This window comes from Seriola aureovittata, chromosome 1, assembly GCF_021018895.1.
Source record: "Seriola aureovittata isolate HTS-2021-v1 ecotype China chromosome 1, ASM2101889v1, whole genome shotgun sequence".
Taxonomy (NCBI): Eukaryota; Metazoa; Chordata; class Actinopteri; order Carangiformes; family Carangidae; genus Seriola; species Seriola aureovittata.
Genome location: NC_079364.1, coordinates 22,484,496 through 22,503,370, shown reverse-complemented (window position 1 = coordinate 22,503,370; position 18,875 = coordinate 22,484,496). Strand labels below are relative to the sequence as shown.

Sequence of the window (18,875 nt, the reverse complement as noted above, 5' to 3'; positions counted from 1 at the left end):
TTCTATTCAACACCAATCTAAATCTCCTTTAGTCTGCTGCTCGCCAGCCCTCTTCAAATGGATCTCTTTAGCATTGGGCCATAAGTCAAATGAGTTACTTTTTCCCACATCGCTCCATTCCCTGCAGCCTCAAATAGTTCCTCTGATGAAGTACAGATTCAATGTACACATTGCTCTTTTTATAGAATTTCCCCTCTGCATCGCAAACAACTTGGGGTCCTCTACAGTGGTATCAGCAGCAGCTTTTTGCGTCTCTGATCTCTGAAGTTTTGAAGAGGTCTGAATTGATTTTTGGAGCCAGTTTTTGTGAGCAGCATGAGGTCTGACAGCTGGTCACTTTTTCGGTTTGACTTACTACCCAATAAACTGCTTAGAAAAACCAAATATAAAAGCCAATACAAGGTCCAAGAAGTACTGGAAAATGGATGTTATTGCTTGATATCTAAACAAGACTAAGAATCTCCTAGAGTCCAAAGACACAGGCCATATGCAATGAAATATCTGTGAATCCGCTGCTTACGTACTTCATACTTTGCAGTTTTTGGCCATCTTTGTAAATGTTTATCTATTGCCTCCCATTCCAAACATATTAAACACACTTGATGTGCTCCCCAAGCCAAAACGTTGGGGGTCACGGACTCCATTTGCTTGTCCAAATAAGATTACAGGCTCGTATCTGGGGTCGTAAACACTAATATTTGCTGCAGTTAAACCATTTACAGCCCCCCCCCCCCCCCCCATGTACAGCCAGCAAAGTGAACGTATACACTTCTGGTAGTAAGAAAAAGACACCAGCAGTACGTTTATCTCCAACACTCCAGGTGGTGCATTGGGCTATAATGCAAATGGAGCCAGTAAACTGCAATAAATGTTTACAACCCACTACTTAAACTTTTCAATATGCTTGCAAACAAATGGTTCATCCAACACTCAAGGCACTTTGGCAGATGATTGTCTTCCCCTTATGGGAGTGAAAGCCAGCTGCACAAGCTACATCTTGTCCAAAATCAAATCTTAAGCCCTTTCCAGATCAACAGCCCTCATTCTGTTCAAAACGTTGTGACATCTGGAGTCAATGAAGAGAGGGGCCTGTCATTAAAATCAGGGGAGGGAATACGAAGTAGAAAAAGACTCCCTATTGTCATCCTTAGGTTCGCTCAGGACAGGAAGAAATACAAGTTTTCCGATGTGGAGGAGAGCTGGTTTTATTTCAAGGTATATTAAGTCTGTTAAAAATGTCCTAAATGCTCTTAAAGAGAGCTGTACTCAGTCCCAGTGGACCCTGCAGTTGGCAGACAAAGGAGTGCCATCTCACCGCTCAACAGGGGGACATATCATAGCTTGACTGTCACGGCTCCCCTGGGTTTTGGCTATTCACTGGAACCAAAAACAGCCTTCCCTCAGCATATTAAAACTCTCTGACATAAATCACAGTGACATCCTGTTAGACAGACAATAGAGTAACGAGCAGAGGAGAGCAAACTCATGAAACTTTTACTCGGAGAGCAGTCCAGGGCTACTTAGCAGGGGGGGGGGGGGGGGGGGGGGGGGGGGGGGGGGGGGGGCTGAGGTCGAGTACGGAGTGGGAGTTGTGGTAACCAGGAAGATTGGATTGAGATGTTGACCTATGAAGAAACATGCAGACAGGGGGGAAAAAATATTATTTTCAAAGCACTCTGAGATGGATTTTTGATAAGAGCAGAAGGTCAAGCAGTAACAAACGTCAGCGCTGTGTCAAGCTGCAGAGATTTCAAGAAGACACTCGAGGCTTTCTCGCTCTTTTTTCATTTAGAGAGGCTGGAACTTCAGAGATTTTTTTTTTTTTGCACTTTCTAATGCAGCAGGTCACTTGTGCGTTTTGACATCCTTGCAGCAGAATGCCGAGCATCCGGCGAGAGCAGCAGCAACTGCAGGCCATTTCACAGCCAGGTGCCAAGTCCATTCATCACCCCGCTGTTTAATCAGCTGGCTGTCACCGAGCCGAGCCCTCAACCTCTGCTAATGCTCATCAAATCACACCTACCGTCAATATGGCCGCTTTATTGTCGGCGCTAACGTGCTGAATTAGTTAGTACTACGGGTTTGTTGAATTTCAGCCTGAGAGTCGAACCGAGTACATTTGCCTCAATTCTCCATGGTTACAAAAGTCTGCAAGCTGCAATGGAAACTGGCCATTGGTCCAAATCTTGGTCAAGTGACATAGTTCAAAAGATGCATCATTTGAGGACAGTTTACAGCTGGAAAAACACGGTGGGCATGTAATGCAACAACATTCAAACACTGAACGTCTTTTCTCCTCTGTCAGATGATAACCTCTCAGTTATTAATTTGAATTTCAGCAGTGTTGTATTGTATTCATTCACGGTTTTTTATTTTTGTAAATCAGTGGAGGTAAAGATGGCAGAAGCAAAACTCATATCATAGGATTCGAGAGAGCAGCTGCTCTGTGATCACAGAAATGTTTGCTTTTTAGTGAGAGAGTCAGACTGATTCTGTGCACACTCGAACAGCTACAAACGTCTTGAACTAAAACTGAAACACACGAGGGGAAGTCTTTCATCTGTACCTGCAGGTGGTGTAAAATCTCCACCTCTGCATGTATTAATTTCAATGATGGTTGGAATCACCTTCCATTTGCACATCATATAACATTTTCTGAAAAGTAGATGCCAGTGCTGATGTAAGCTGCTGTACTGAGTTGAATATTGGACTTTGTACCTCTAATATAGGTGGTTTTCTTCTTCTAGGCACAGTGCAACAGGAAGACAACAAATAGTGTAGCACATACAACCGCTGCCAACCTGTTGGTGACCTACAATTCGATACTGTGCCTGAACGCATCCTGTGTAGACAGTGACGGAGGACTCACACTGCTGCTGCTCTGCTAACGTAACCTCGGGCAAGAAAGTAAATAAATGCATTTCCGAAAATGTTGAACTGCTGTTGAGACAAAAATAAGAATGGCTGTAATGTAGCAGACACATTAATATGATTCTTCTCATGTAAAAAAACAAAAACAAAAACATTTTGTGTAAACAAACAGAGCTGGGAGATCAGGCGTCCAAATTTGCAAAGTGACAACAATTAAGATTTACTTGCTCTGAATCTCCTCATTCAAATCAGAGCTGCGTGTGTTTAGTGTGTGCTTGTTCACCACTGAAGTAACCAAGATATCACAGGGTGCCAGCTTGCAGACATAATGTCACTGAGAAATAAAATACATGCCAGCACTTTGGCATGCATCATATTTCAGAGAAAATGGAGCAGGATCAAGCTTTTTTTTTTTTTCCTTTCTAAGGTTTAATAGTACTCCACCGGTGGGGCGATTGATTGGCTGCTTGGTAGGTGTACGCCTGCCAAGACACTCCTAAAAGCCCTGACTGTAAACATGCCCCAGATTTACTAAAGCAGCATGAGCCAAGTCACAAGGCAAGGGGGCAATGGGGACAAAGGGGTTCGCTTGCAGCCGGGTGGAGACAACCCAAAGGAGAGGAGCGCGTAGCACAGCTGATATTAATCTCACACCGAGCTCTGCTTATCTTACATGCAAGACACAAATTTATTTTTAAAAAAAAAACACACACACAACTATCTATCTCTGCCCTCTGCCAGCTGACGCTACACAACAGTGCACAGCTTCAAGGCTCTCTGTTTGACATGATTTGACAGTGGGCTTGATAGCGGCGCTGGAGCTCCTGACAGAAGCCGACAGAAGTCACTTCAAGGTCACCGCGGCACTGCTCCTCCTGATGTTTGGGCAAAGTGATGGTTATTTCATTGTCGGTGGATACTGGCAACCGAACGCAGCCTCGTTTTCTCTGCTGCTGTGCTGTACGCCAGCCAAGTCAGCACAGAAACAGTTTATCTGCACAGTCAGGAGTGAGGAGGCAGACTGGTTGGAGGAGTTAGGGCAAACTTTAAACAGATTTCACATATTTGCGTTCCATTTTAACTCAGTTCTTATTGAACCGTCACTTTACATGAGTGAATTCTGATTCAGTTAAATTTACAAATGAATGCCCGGTAAGTGGAAATTTACCAAAAACTTGATAAAAGACAAAGTCAGAGGGAAAGTGAGGCAAGGAAAATCTGACTTTACTGGCCTGTAGATAAAAGCTGGGATCATCTGGAATCAGTTTGTGAAAGAGTGCGACATCTATAGTATCTGTAAGGTCATGCCATCAGGCCCATGTGTTGTGTTGTTTGTAATCACTGGGAATGACGGCGTGGATTTGCAGCAATTTTGTGTGTGTGTGCGTGCTGTGTGTTATGTTTGTATTTGAGTGTGTACACAACCCGCTAAGAGACGGCTGCACCTTGCAGATAATCACCAGAGGCTAACAGTGTGTAAGTCCAGTGTTCGCTGTGTGTGAGGATTATGGAGCAAAAAAAAAAAAAAAAAGGGGGTTTTAAAGGTGCCACGTGATTGCATGTGCAGAAACACACGAGCACAACCACGGAAAACAATGAAATGACTGAATATTTGTTGGAGATGTGAAACAGCTGTGTGAACTGTGCAAGGCCTGAAATGCTGAAAAATGCCTCCTTCACCCTCTGAAGAAAAAAAAAAAAAAAAAACATCCTCTCCCCCACGCACATGTACCGAGGATGAGGTCAGTGCAGAAAACACTGCATATCTCTAAAAGCAGAGAACAAGGTGCTGACACAGACATGATGCTCTGCTCTGTAATTATTGGCTCTTAGGTGTCATCCTGATGTACTCTGGATTGGCATACACCTACCCAACACTCAAAGAAGAGGAGCGAGGGCAGTGGTCTATCACAGCTGAAAGCTTGCAAAATCCTGGATAATAGCTTGGTGAGACAGAGGAAGAATCTGTGTGGTATCTGAGAGAGGTATTCAAACAGAGAAACAGAGAGAGAGAGGGAGACAGATAGTTGGTATAATTTCCTCACTCACAATTCAAAACAGACGTGCCTGTGCTTGTCATGTGTGGGATGCCTCTTCAGCCTCCCTCTCCCTCCATCTTACTCCTACTCTCTCTCGCTCTCTCTCTGTGAGGGTGAGAGACAGTGGATGTCACTGGAATCATTCAGGCCTCTCACCGAACGTTTTGTACTCAAGCAGAATCGGTGCCCAAAACTAAAGCCAAGAAGGAGCGACATTGTTTTAAGGTGCAAATGGATTGGCTAACCACCAATGTAGTTGGTAAATTCACTAAACTCACTATGATTAAAATAAATTAATAAATAAAAAAGACCAAATTAAGTTATGTAAGGATATTTCAAGAAATACATTTTTTAACTTCTGAAAGAAAAAGAAAAATATCAATACAAAATGTCTAAGTTATAATCCTCATGACTTTCATGAGAGCAAACCCCATTTTTTCCCATTCATGGTCAACATTTTTTTCTACCACAGGGCTGATATACAGTATAGAGACAAACAACCATTCACGCTCACATTCACAGCTACAGGCAATGTAGAGTTGCCAGTTAACCTAACCTGCATGTCTGTGGACTGTGGGAGGAAGCTGGAGTACCTGGAGTAAACCCATGGAGAGCTCCACACAGAAAGACCCTGGCCGGCCGAACACAGAACCCTCTTGCTGGGAGGCGACTGCACTATCGCACCGGCCCTTACTATGTATTAATTTTCATTATTAATGGCACGGTCCGCCATTCCCACACCGGATTCAGATTGCATTCACAGGTGACAATGCATGCATGCATCAAAGCTGTATTAAGTTACTTCTCACGTGAAGCACTCACAGGAAATGCAATGTGTTTGTCACTGAGGTAAGCACTGACTGCATACCATAACTTTCTGCAGTTTTTCAACAGATACACTAGTTGCTATTCTGCTGTATTTTTGACAAAGTAGCTGCTCAGTGAATGTTTGCTGTAGCAGTAAAATGCACCGTCTATTCCCACCAGTAACAACGGGAGTCAAATTCAACCAGGACTGAAATCTTCAGAGTTTTCACTCTAACGAAGCGTCGGGCAGCTCCTGACGTTCCATACCCTAATCCACCCTCCGCTATTTCAAATGTTTTCTTCATTATGGTCTTTACTTCTGTCTGTATACACACAGAAAAACACATGCACACCAAGAAAGACTGGCTTGATGAATAGCATGATATATGGCTCAGCCAAGTGGACTTGAAGAGGGAAAAAAAATGTCATTTGTGTTGGCACTGCAAAGGTCCAAATCCAGCTGGCGTACACATGCTTGCAGATGGTTTCTGCTACAGCTAGAATCCCACCAAAGCACACTTCGATACATTTCTGCTGCCATTTTTCGGGTTTGCACTCGTCGGTTTTCAGGACACCACTGGAGCTTCTTGCAGTTTACTAAGTGCACTCACTCTGGACTGGCATATGCTGAAGGTTCTTAAGTGCTACCAAAAGCATACAAACTTAACCCACACTGCGTATGACTGTGTGTGTGTGTGTGTGTGTGTGTGTGTGTGTGTGTGTGTGTGTGTGTGTGTGTGTGTCTCTCTGGAGAGGCACTTGATGAGAAGAGCAGGCTGGGGTCACACCGGGTCTCTTGCTCTCTACTCATCCACCACAAAGCAACCGAGGACAAGAAGTGGTCAAGCACATTGGTTTACACTCCTTGCTAATGGTTTTTCTTACCCACACGCAAACGCACATACCTGTCATTCGGATGCATACAAGCTCTTACTCTTGTTGTTCCACTGTCATATTTATTTCCTGTACTCATGCTGCTATCAGGAGCCTGGTGAGTTCAAGCTCTCACCCACCTAGCCTCCATATTTTGGATCTTAAGGGTTATTCTTCCCAGACACAGTTTAGAAAAAACATTCAAGTCTATCTCTTTCAACAGGTGTCACTCACACCGATAAGAACAAAACTTCCTCTCCTGCGTCTACGAGCGCTACACCTGCAGGCACAGCAGACTGTCAGTTGTTGTTACTGATCAAGTCATGTTAAAAAAAAAAAAAAAAAAAAACTGAAACCAAAAAAAAAAAAAAAATCAGACAAGACAGGATTTCTGTGAAATCAAGAGACTTTAACTGAATCCTTCAGCTCAGCATGTGATATATAGTCGACCCAAGCGTCACAGACACACACACCTCACTCTCTCTTTTCACTCAAACCCACCAGTAGGAATAAGAGGCATGTGGAGTGTATTAACGTACTGGATCTGAATCAGGAAAGTTCTGACTTTTAATGAAAGATACATGAGACGGCTGCTTTTAACTATTTCACTTCTGCCTCAGCTCAAATGTGAAAGCTGCCATGAAATAAATGTATAAGCATGTGCTTATTTTTGTAGTGTGGCATTGTTTTTAGATTTAAAAAAAAAAAAAAAAAAGCTATGAGACTGTGATATAGTTTAACATTTCATTATATCTATCAGTTTTAAAATATGTCCTAAACTATATGACCACATAGTTGAATCAACAAAAATCCCTGTAGTCGCCTATCAGGATACTCACTTTAATTAATGTATCAAAACATGACAGTAGCCAGCTTTACGTCAAGTATTAACACTTCTTCGACAACCGTTGTTTGAAACGCATCAGCCGAGAGAAATACTGCAACTAGTTATCTGGTTTTTTAGCGAATGAGAGAATTTCCCATGATAAGATGCAGCAGGAGGAGCCAAGAGTTCCACCGTGTTATGTTCTTCATCAGCACACAGAATCAGTTTCAACACGATAAGCTGAGTGTGTGACTGTTTACATCCCTACAACTGCAGACACACAGAGTAAACAGTGAAGGCTGCAGATGGCTGGTTTTTTTTCTGGTGACAATACTACACAGTATGACAGTGACAGTGAGTGAGTCATTTCTGTTTAACCAGAAAAACTGATTTAAAAAGTTTATGTGTGAATAAATGTGTGCGTGCAGAATACCAATGAAGCCAGATACTGATTCTGCTCCTACAAGCAAAAGAGTGCACTGTGGTAAAAGCAGTGTATTCATTCAATGTCTTTTTAATGCCGAATGTTATGGGGAAATAAATGTTTTCTGACGACAAAGTGGACACTGCAATGCGATGAAAAGTATTTGTTTCTGTGTCATAAAAATCAAACGCTTTGTTGTGTGATTTGCAGCCATCACCAGAGAATCCAAAGCAATGCTAAGTGTTTCACCATGCTACGAACAGTCAAATTCAGTACATCATGAGAAGATGTTTTGCGTGTCACAGCAACTGTAAAACTATGAAAATTTCCACTGCAATACGTTAATAGTGATAAGGCAAAAAACATTTTTGTTTTGGACCAATCTACACTGCATCACAGCAATCCAAAAAAACAGCTAATGACACTCTTTAACCTCACATTCCTCTCTGTCCATCTTAATTAACAGCTGCACCATTATTTCTCGCTGCTTGCCATTTTCTTCAAATCAAATGTTCCTGATCGAAATCTGTGAAGACTGAACTTTTCTGTACATTCCCTGGAGCGTGCAGGCAACGAAGCCATTAAAACGTCTGAAACAGACGGAGTTGATGTGCTGTAATTATGCTCCATTGTTGCGGCTGTTATGGCGTTATATGCAGGCACTTGTGAGTGCCACCTCTGCTGGAAGCCACAGACCGCTTTTCTTTCAGGATCAGTGGGCGTGTCCTTGCCGGGTTTTAGGTGGGCATCGGAGCATGTCTAAAACCTCACGAGTATTTGGCCTGACGCCCCCTCTCGCTGCCCCTCCTCTGTTTCTGCACTGCGATCCACACACTGCCAAGGTCACTGGATTAGCATGCATGAGAGAAAGCGCACAATATTCTCCCAACATAAACCAAACGTTAACGGGAAAGGACACTGTGTACACTGAGCATACACGGCATGCTCAGTAGCTCAGCTTAAAGGGGCATTTTGATTCGCCTCTCTCTCAGCCGACTGTGTGAAAGTAATAAGACTGAAAACTTTGCCTTGTCATCTGAACGTTTCCTTTGTTGGACATACAGTAGCCTGCAAACAACACAAACCTCACATGTAAAGATTTCTGAAGCTTTGAAATGCGGCTTGTGCGAAATATGGCCTCTTGTAGTGGTTGTATAAAATTTGTTCTCTCTTCCAGGTCCACCTGTCCCTATGTCAAATATTATATCAAGAGCAGAAATTAATTAAATCTAAAGATTCAAATGCGATGTGATCATCAAAACATTTCCCTTGATTAGGTGAGACAATTCTTTCACAAAGGTTATGATGCATCTAAAATTTTAATAAAACTTACAAAGACGAACCCATTTCTGAATACAAAGGACAAGCTACACTGACCATACATGTAGACAGTTACACATTTTTTGTTCTGCAGGCTCTCTGCTTCAGCACATTCAATTTCAAGTAAAATCCAGGGTAGTACATTAAAGTGCCAAGTCTAAGCTTTAATTTGAGCGAGTTTACATCGGTGTAGAAAGAACTGTGTGGGTGATCTGACCCTTCTAATACATAGTGCCCACAGTAATTGCTATAAAACTAAATTACACTGGGACTGATACTGCTGAGCTTTTTTGCCAAGTGATACACGAGAAGCTTGAACTCACTCTCGAATCTGTATGATAAATATAAAGCTACAGCCGGCAGCAGGTTAGTTTAGCTTAGCATAAAGATTGGAATCATGGGAAAACGGCTAGAGAGTTCTGTCTGAAGGCAACAAAATCTGCATACAGAATTTTTGGCTTTTGGTTTTTTCATGGATTAAACAAGATACTGAACCTTACGGGGTCTGGTAGGTGGGTTTTGTTATCTTCTGATGGGGTCAGACTAGCTGTATCCCCCTGTTTCCAGTCTTTATGCTAAGCTAACAGGCTGCTGGCTGTATCTTAATAATGAAGAGGCAGACAAGGGTAGCACCGTTAATCTCAACAAACTCTTTTCAAGGCAGCAAATGCGTACATTGATATGTTGAACCATTACTTTAAAATGAACCATATTCACAGCGACAGCAGGGTGATATGCTTCAGCGCAGTTCATGAACTTGAGTCATAATCTTTAAAAACAAAAAACAAATGAGCTTGAACCAAGCGAAAGAAAAATAAAGTAAAGCAAATCATCTCCTTAGCACATCTCTGGAGAAAGACACTAACATCCTGCCTGAGAAGTTTCTGATACATGCCGCATGCCTAACCAATGCTCACTGCTTCAGGTCCCATGATCCTTTGTGCTGCTTCTCTGCACAAGAGCCATAATGAAAAACAGACAACTCTCCCACTGCAGCGACCACAAAAACCTCCACTCACTACACATGAGAGATTAGCCTGCTCATTAGGACAGAAGGAAGGAGCGAGAGGAGAGGGAAGGAGGACAAAAAGGAAAGGGACGCCGTTCCAGGAAAAAGGTTGTGTTGAGGCAAGGGTCCTCTCTCGAGAAAACAGCCCCAGTCCCCCTTTTCTTACAGACTATACAAGCCAGAATGGGGGTTTAAAGGGGTGACCTGCTTTACATGTTTTGTATCAATGGAGCGGGTTGAATTGAGGCTAGTTTATATACGAAACGTTTAGCATGTGAGCGACGCTGCAGACCCTGTTTATGCAAATCCGTATTCTTAATGAAAAGGTTACAATCAGTGTCAGTGACGTTTAAATAAGATTTTCTACACCGTATTACCAGCTGAAAAGCATGTTGTCTCACACTACTACTTATGCTCTCAAGCTGAAAGAATCTCAGTCACTAACTGCTCATGTCAAAATACATGAAATTTAGATTATGAATGCTGAGTGGAGTGAAGCAAAGTGAGGGAGAAAAAATAAAAAAGACACATCAGTCGTTTGCAAAACACTCAGCTGCTGGGAACCAGCCTTGGGCCTATTTAATCCATTTAGTGCTTTGAGAAACAAGTTAAATGGCTCAAGTATGTGAAAGGTTGTTCTTGGGTATGAGCGATGCCAATTTGAGATGGTGCATGTGAATTACAGCATGATGCCTGGCTGAGTTGGAGGAAGAGAGAAGAAAACAAGCATCAGATTGTTGTTTTCAGAGGGAGGAGTTTCAGATTGAGACAGGTAGTGTTTATAGGAGCCAACACACCCACACATCCATGTAAGCCTGTACTTAGGTTGCTGCTGGATTGGCAGATTTGCTTGTATGAGCAGTTCTGCAAGACAGACAAGGACAGGGAAGAAAAAAATAGCACTGCAGGAAGCGGAGAGTCAATTTGATGATGATGATGATGAATAGTCCTTTCCTATCAGCTACAACACAGGACATTAAAAAATAAGTGTTAAGTGAAAATCGGTCAATTTCCAAACAGCAACCTGATTTATCCACTCCTTCATTTGTCACAATCTCCCATAATTCATCAATTACCAAAAAAGCTGTCAGCTGAACAAACAGAGAGAAACGGCGCCATGTTTTTGAATTATGAAAGCTTAATCCACAGCTATTACAATTACAAGAGGAGAGCTGCAGTGTGTGCGTGGACTAATTACATGCAACGATGAAGTCAGGTGCAAAAAGGTCTTCTTCACCAGACAACGCATTAAGGTTATATTTGTGAGATCAATTGTTGCACTCAGCTGAACATTACCAACATGTCAATTAGAAGCAAAATTTTGACGGTATGAAGCCAGACTACACGTGCTGTACAGCAGTTAGTCGGTCCCAAATTGTAGCACTTTTATTTGTTTTTCATACTATGCCACAGATGCTTCTCCCTGTCAAGGCTCAGGGTGAAAAAGAAAACCAAGGCGCACAGTAAACTTTGTGCAAAGTGACGTCTAATCTGAAAATAATTGCATGTATTTATGAGAAGTGGTGTTTGCAATGCTGGTGTCTTCAAAGTGGCATGTGTGTGACGGGGCCTGCAGGCACTTGTGGTCTCTCTATGAATACACTGCTGCAACGGCTGCATCACTACACACTACACTACAACACAGCTGTGTTTGTTGCATTTGTACACCATTGACCTAAATTATGGTTTTGGGATGGACCGTTGCTAAGTGTGCCATCGTTGCACGGCACATAACGCAGTCTGCAGTGATAACAGTGGCGGATTTGCCTCTCGAAATTCTTAGCCATTTTTTAAACAGCGTATCCTCGATTCCAGACATAAAGTAAAGTAAGCTACTCAAGTCTATTTTTTTTTTATTACGTCAGCTAAAACTGTTTCTCACAGATTTCTCAGCTGTAGCTAGCGTTAGCATTACCTTCATGAGTTGGTTGAAACAAAGTCTCTGGTTGACACTTTATTTTTTCCACACTGGCTGACTTAAAAACACAAACCCTGAAAAGTGATCATAAGTCATCATCATGCTAAAAGACAAGAGGCTAAAGCAACATGTCCCAGACCGTCAATTATGTTTTTGAATAACACTGAGCATGTGTCCAGCTATGCTTGCAATAGTTATAACAAAAGTCAGGTAATTATTTAGACTTACTGTATGGGAAACTGATGCGCGGCGTGACATCATCCTCAGTGGCCATCACTGATTGGAAGCAGCTAGCCAATAGCAGTGCAGCAGCCAGAAGACAGTGGACAGTCACATCTAATGTCCACATGGTTGGTGGATCCTCTCAAACAGACATACACAAATGCTTGTTTTTAAGATTCCTTGGTATTCATTAAGCTCCTCGACCCTGCAGAGCTTTATTTTCTCATTCTCATCTTCCTGCAGGCCGGGGGGGGTGGGGGGGGGGTGGGGGGGGGGTGAACGTGTCCTTGACTTGATTGTTGTACTCCCTGTGGTCCTTACACACGGTTAGTAGACTCTTATCACAGAGACGAGGAATCCTTTCTGGATTAAAGGCTGCTTGTTTTCATCCACTCATGGTGCTCTTCGAAGGATCAGCGCTAAGCTCCGACCAGTGGCCATTTAGTAAAAGTCATTTTGGATTCTGTGGAGAGAAGAGAGAGAAGACATTTCTTTATGTTTGATCCAAGAACACGTTAAAAAAAAGATTAAACACAAGCTACAACAACAGATCCATATCCAACTTCTGACGCCATGACCAACAGCTACTGAAGCAGAAGAACTGATATGTGTGGCTGTGGTTCGTTCTGGAGGATGGTGTGGATTCTTCTGCAAACAATAAATCAGGACTGCAGGAGTTGAGGTAATTATCAGTTCTGACAGCAAACAATGGCATCACCCAAAAATGACCTGCCTCATCTCTCAGTCTTGAGACTGAGACAAGTATTTATGCTTTTTACCATTTACTCTGTCACCACAGTGCCAAAGAAAAACTCCACTGAACAGATCAGTCAGACCGCCAGTCATCTAACATGAACGCATACATCATGTGAATCATTCAAGGGTTTTACGAACTTTAAAATTTGAGTGAATGTCTGATTTGCTGTTTGCACTGCAGCCCACAAAGTTTCTCTGTGAGATAAAACGTCTGTTTGATTTTTTCATAATCCCTATATTTAATTATGCTGTCATCAACAATCGGCAAGAGATCACGGAGAAGATAATATGGGAGCTTGGCTCTAATTTTGTGGCTATGTGGGGAAATACATGAAAGAACAGTGACTCCCAAGACAACTCTGTAATTTGTCTCAAAGAGGCACATTGAACACATTTGCTCTGACTTTTATTGGCTTCAGTGTGAGTGTGCAGATAAGGTGCTGTTATGTGGATATATATGCTGAGATGTTTTTTCCTTTAGTAGGGGGTCAGCTTTTTATTTGAAAAAGGTAACTCCAATCAGTTTCATCCCTCTATACTAAAAATGAAAACACAGGACATGAGCTGTGTAGCTTTCTTTTTTTTTTTTTTTTCCAATCATAATTAACTGGGAATGGTGTCTTAGTGGTTCTTAAAACCTGCAATAACAAGTTTTTGGCCACTTGTGGGCAACAACAACAAGCTGTAAACACAACACTGACACTGACCTATTAAACTTCTAGCAAACATCTACCTATTTACACATACAGCCACTTAGAAGCTGCACTAACATTCATTTGGACTTTTATGGCCACCGACAAATTTGTGTCAATATTTTTTCTTCCACTTATTTTTTGGTCTCCACCAGCACCTGAGAGGAGTATCTGGCACTTAAGCTGCAAAACTCTAGTGCTAATTGCCAACTGTGTCAGTCTGCCATTTGGTGCCCAGCACACAACGTACTGTCGGTTTTTTCCCCTGTGAAAAGCTATGAGCTGAGCTGAGGAGAACTGCAGAGTTGCTTCTTTGTTATCTGTGGGTTTGTTACAACAAGTGACCCTTTTCATTTGAGCCAGTGTTAACATAGAAAACTGATTATTTGCTGCTTTAAAAACAACCATGTTAGCTGTGGGACCATACTTAGGCACAGCAGTGCTGATATTAAGTGCTAACATGCTCACAATGCTGATGTGTAATGAGTATAATGTTTACCATGTTCACCATCTCAGTTTAGCATGTTTGTTTGTTTGTTAAGATCTCCTGATAAGTACTGTTTTCTGGCGTAGGCGCTGCCTCCAGAAACACCAGCAATATCAGTGTTACAGTGTTACCAGACTCCCTGTAAAAGCAAAAACACCTCAGTTCAGTGAACACACAAAAGCCTGCTCCTGTGACACACAACAAAACTCACTACTCCTTATTTGCCTCCCAGCACTGGATGTCTCCCCTGAGCTCCCACATAGGTGGTGACGTTTACAAAGTAAACACTGGAGAGCACATGGAGTCTCTGGTTGAGGGCTTGCATCACTGCAACAACTCCCACAGGAACTCTTTCAAATATTTACGGTAGCTCATAAATCCAGTAACAGCACAAGATGAGCGGGGGTCAGTGAGTGGCCCCTGCTCGTCTGGTGAGACAGGCCCTGCTGGGGAACTGTTCTCAACTTCTGGCCAATCTAGATGAACTACAACAGTATGCAGGATAAACAGATTTACAACCCCGTCTCTGACTGGGTAGCTGGCTAACAGACCTTCAGACTGGCAGCGGGCAGAATTAGCAGCTTGCTTGATGAATGACTTGCTGGCTGGTAGCAGACAGACTGGCTGACTGGTGGGCTATCCTCCTTGCACAATGACTGGGGAACAGGCGTTTCTGTGGGTAGGTGGAAGGTTATCCGTCTCACCTTTACCATGGCAACACGGCTCGCATGCGTTTGGCTGAATAAAACATTAGCCAACCCCTTTTTCCTCTTATCTCTGCATCTGTGTCACGCTGTCACACCCTTGTCTCTGACCGCTCTCGGGGTCTCAAGCAGTGAACCAATATGTCTGTGTCACTCTTCGCTTCACTACCGGCCTGCTTTGACTCCAACTGTTCCAGTGGAGCTAGCTGAGTCACAGGAGGCTGAAACATCCACCCATGTTCCTGTAACATCTCCCTCCTCCTCCTCCTCCTCCTCCTCCTCTGCTGGTCCCTCTCATGCCTGCTGAGACTGCAACAGCAAGCATGGCAGCCCCGCATGTGTCGCACACACCAAGTCTCCATGTTCCCAGGGCATATCCTTATGCAACTCCAGAGAACTTTAAAATTTTAATGAAAGAAAAAAAGAGAGGGGTGCTGTTAGGGAGGGTTTTCTGCCTCTCGGAGGAATCAGGAAACTTTCTGGCTAATTCTGGAGGGTAGTAATGCATAAAGAAATATCTCTCTCTTGCATTGACCATTCAGTGCGCAAAAAAGTTGTTGGTGCAACAAAAATCACTTTGCACATGTTATTTTGTCCCGGTAAGAGGTGTGTAAAAAGGCCTGAGAAAATGCCATTTCTATAGTATTAAAGTTCCCATTTAGATGCAACTAGTCATAAATCATAACAACAGATTTTAGGGGCACCTCCTAAGTAATACTTTTTCAATATGGCTTCAACTAAGTGTTACAAATGTTAAATCCTAGTTTCTGTAGTTACATGTATCCCTTGTGGTCCCTTCTTTCTGAACACTTTTCTCAGCTGCCTCCCGACAGAAACACGGCTCAAGAAGTTGGTGTGCTCAGTCATATGTGAATATGTCAATATGAAGAGGCCCCTGCAGCATACTGGGAAATTTAAGGTATCTGGGGAATGTAAAGTACAGGATGACTCAAGGGTGTGGTGTCTAAAATCTTCATATAACTGAGGCCAGCACCTGAGGACGAAAAGATGGATGTTCCCCAATCCAGAGGCAGATCTGTTCAGGCTTAGCAAAAGCGCCAAGGGCAAGTAAACTGATGTAATACTGCACTCATACTGTTTTTTTTTTTTTTTAAACATATTCTTTGCGTCACAAGTACATGCAATTTAGTCAAATTAATCATGTAGTTTCTTAATCCATTCTGAAGAACAATGAAGCATGGATCAGAAGAAAAACTATTAAATATTAATAAGTATTAAATCATATTTGACAGCAAGTACTCGACCAAAGAAAGTGATCTTATTAGAAGCAACAGTTACAGGATTTACAGGATTAGAGGTCTATTCTGCTGGAGCTGTTGCACTACAGGCGACCCACTATGCTCAGTGCCACAGGACCCATCTGCTCATCTAGGAGAGGGTCCGCCGCTCCGTGTATCCATGAAGGGTGAATCTGGTGCCATATTGCTTAAGGCTACAGATTCATTAACCTTTGGAACCTCCCCGGAGGCTCCCTATTAATACCTGCATCTGTTGAGAGAGAGAAAGGATGTGACAGACACATTGGGCGATGCACTCTGCCAGGTCATGGCGAGTTCACTGGATAGGGAGCAGCATGAACGCTAACCATTTGGCTAGCTTTGTGTAACGACTGGGCTTTGTGCTCGACGACCAGCTCCCAATAACTCTTCTCTGCAAAGTGACTTGTCTCTCATTTAGTCTTTGGCACAGACAGAGGCACTTATGGAGATAATCAGCGTCCGGCCAGGACCCTGTGATGAGAGCACTATCACAGAGCTTGACAAGAGGCTAAGTTAGGCCGCCATCAAATCCATTAACAGTATCATGAGTGCATCTTAGTCCAAAGTGAAAGGGAACTGTGAAAGCATTTGCATTTAATTGTGCGGCTGCAATCAAATTTGAAGCTGTCTCTCACTTTTTGCCAGGTTTTAACGTGACTTTGTGAGACCACATCCAAAAAGTCACCAGTAACTGCTTCCTATCTCATTAAAAAAAAAAAAGAGACACCAAAAGGTTTAGTTGTTTTCATAGGGTCAGATCACTGTTCTTGTCCTGGATTAATGTTAAAGGTTTTTGTTTTTTTTCCCCCCTTGTGCAACCTTAAAAACAATATGGCCCCTTGGGTCTATTTTACTACTCAAGAAGATTTATGAAGCCATTATGTCGGGCAAAAAAGACCTCAGTATGTGACTGACAAGGCAGAGACTCCATGCTGTGTCTGTCATTATAACTCACACTTATAGCAGTCTGCTCAGCTGAGTGGGCAGCGCACTGGTTTAAATTCAAGCAGGGAGATGAGAGGGGGAGGTACTAACCCCACCCACCAAAAATAAATAAATAAAAAATCAATGGTTGACCATTCAATGACTGTGTATAATTACCATTATCTTTGATCCATCTTAAGTATCATTATAAAAACATTAACTTCTAAATGAAGAGCTCCTGTAGGGGGTTTGCATAAAGTCACTGGTAAATTATATATTAAAAGCAGTGTTGGCAACATCACTTTAACATAAGTAATTACTCCTTACAGACATATCACTCACACACAAAAAAATTACATTAATTATTCAACAGCATAAGCAGTTAGTTTCTTGCTACATTATTTTGTTATTCAGTTCAGCTCCATGACACATCTTCTTCTTAACATATGTAGAAGTAGAAAATGACACATGTAGCCAGTCTAGTGCTAAAGTATGGAAGTATTGACCAGACAGATCATCCCCTGTGGCTAAACGCACCAGCACTTCAGAAGTCTCTTCACGGTGAAGAGTTCAAACACCCTCCAGCCGGGTGCTGGATGTAGGTTTACCACAGGTTAATAGTAGCAAGCCAGCTGAGTGGACAACATTTAAACAGCTGTGGTGTTAACAGGACTCACATTCCTTTTCTTCTGGTATATGCTTTTAGCTCCAGTGCTAAGCTAAGTAGCACGTCCCAGACCAGTTTGAATGCTGAATGCACAGAAAATTCTCCATCAAACTTAAGACTAGTGAAACAGCATCTGCATCCACATCATATACACATGTCCAATGGTCAAAGTAAAGGATGCAATGTAACAGGACACGTAGGCCAACCAAGCTACACTACACATATTAGTGTATTTTTTTTTATACCAGCAAAGTTTACTTTTCCCCCCAACTCTTAAAGACAATTTAGTCCATCTGGATCCATCTGGAGTCCACAGTCAAGGGTGAAAGGTGAAGAACAGTTTCATACCATCAATGAGCACAGCACTATGTAAGGTACTTTGTGCAAACATGGGATACCACATTTACTCTCGTCCAGCCCATCTGGGAATGAGACATGGGTAAATAAAGAGGAAGGTTTCAGCTGAGCAGACTGTTCCCAGCACCAAGGAAGCAGTTTCCTAAATAAATCACGACTGGGTTAAAAATACCCCCCCCCCCCCTCCACCACCACCACCAGCAGTCGAGGCAGCAGCGATTGTTTCCTAAGCTGGCAGAGCTCATAGTAAATTCATCATCACAGTGACTCGGTGAGTTTACACAGTGTCAGTGCATGAATCAGCATGTCTGGATGAGGGAGCTCAGTCATAAAGATATTAGACAAAGATGAGGAGTAATGACGTCACCATAAACTACAGGACATACTAGCAAATCAGACGAGGCTCTCCATCCACCATGACTTCTAACGCCCTTTTCATACATGATACATATGTATTACATGACCTGCATTTAGCCCAGGTCACCGTATCAACCCTGATATCAAAACCCCCATATCAAAAAGGCGCTGAACAAAAAGTTCACAGGTTTGTGGAATTTTAAAAACAGGAAGTCTACACTAAGATATGGCTGAGAATCTACAGTGGTGCTAAAATGGCTAATTGCTGCCTTAGGAATGTATACCAGCTTATGGGGGATGCATCAATCGGAGGCAAATCTCCAGGATATCCTCTGCAGAGGC

General features: G+C 42.6%; 1 protein-coding gene across 2 annotated transcripts in view; it reads right to left on the bottom strand.

Moving 5' to 3' along the window:
* The window catches only part of sema4bb (sema domain, immunoglobulin domain (Ig), transmembrane domain (TM) and short cytoplasmic domain, (semaphorin) 4Bb), a 56,828-nt gene that overhangs the window by 21,572 nt on the left and 16,381 nt on the right, over positions 1-18,875 (bottom strand). For both annotated transcript variants that reach the window (XM_056375834.1, XM_056375823.1), the window contains exon 2: positions 12,316-12,772. In XM_056375834.1, coding sequence (XP_056231809.1) covers positions 12,316-12,436 — 121 coding nt within the window. In that variant the 5' untranslated portion in view covers positions 12,437-12,772. The remainder of the gene's footprint in view (positions 1-12,315; positions 12,773-18,875) is intronic.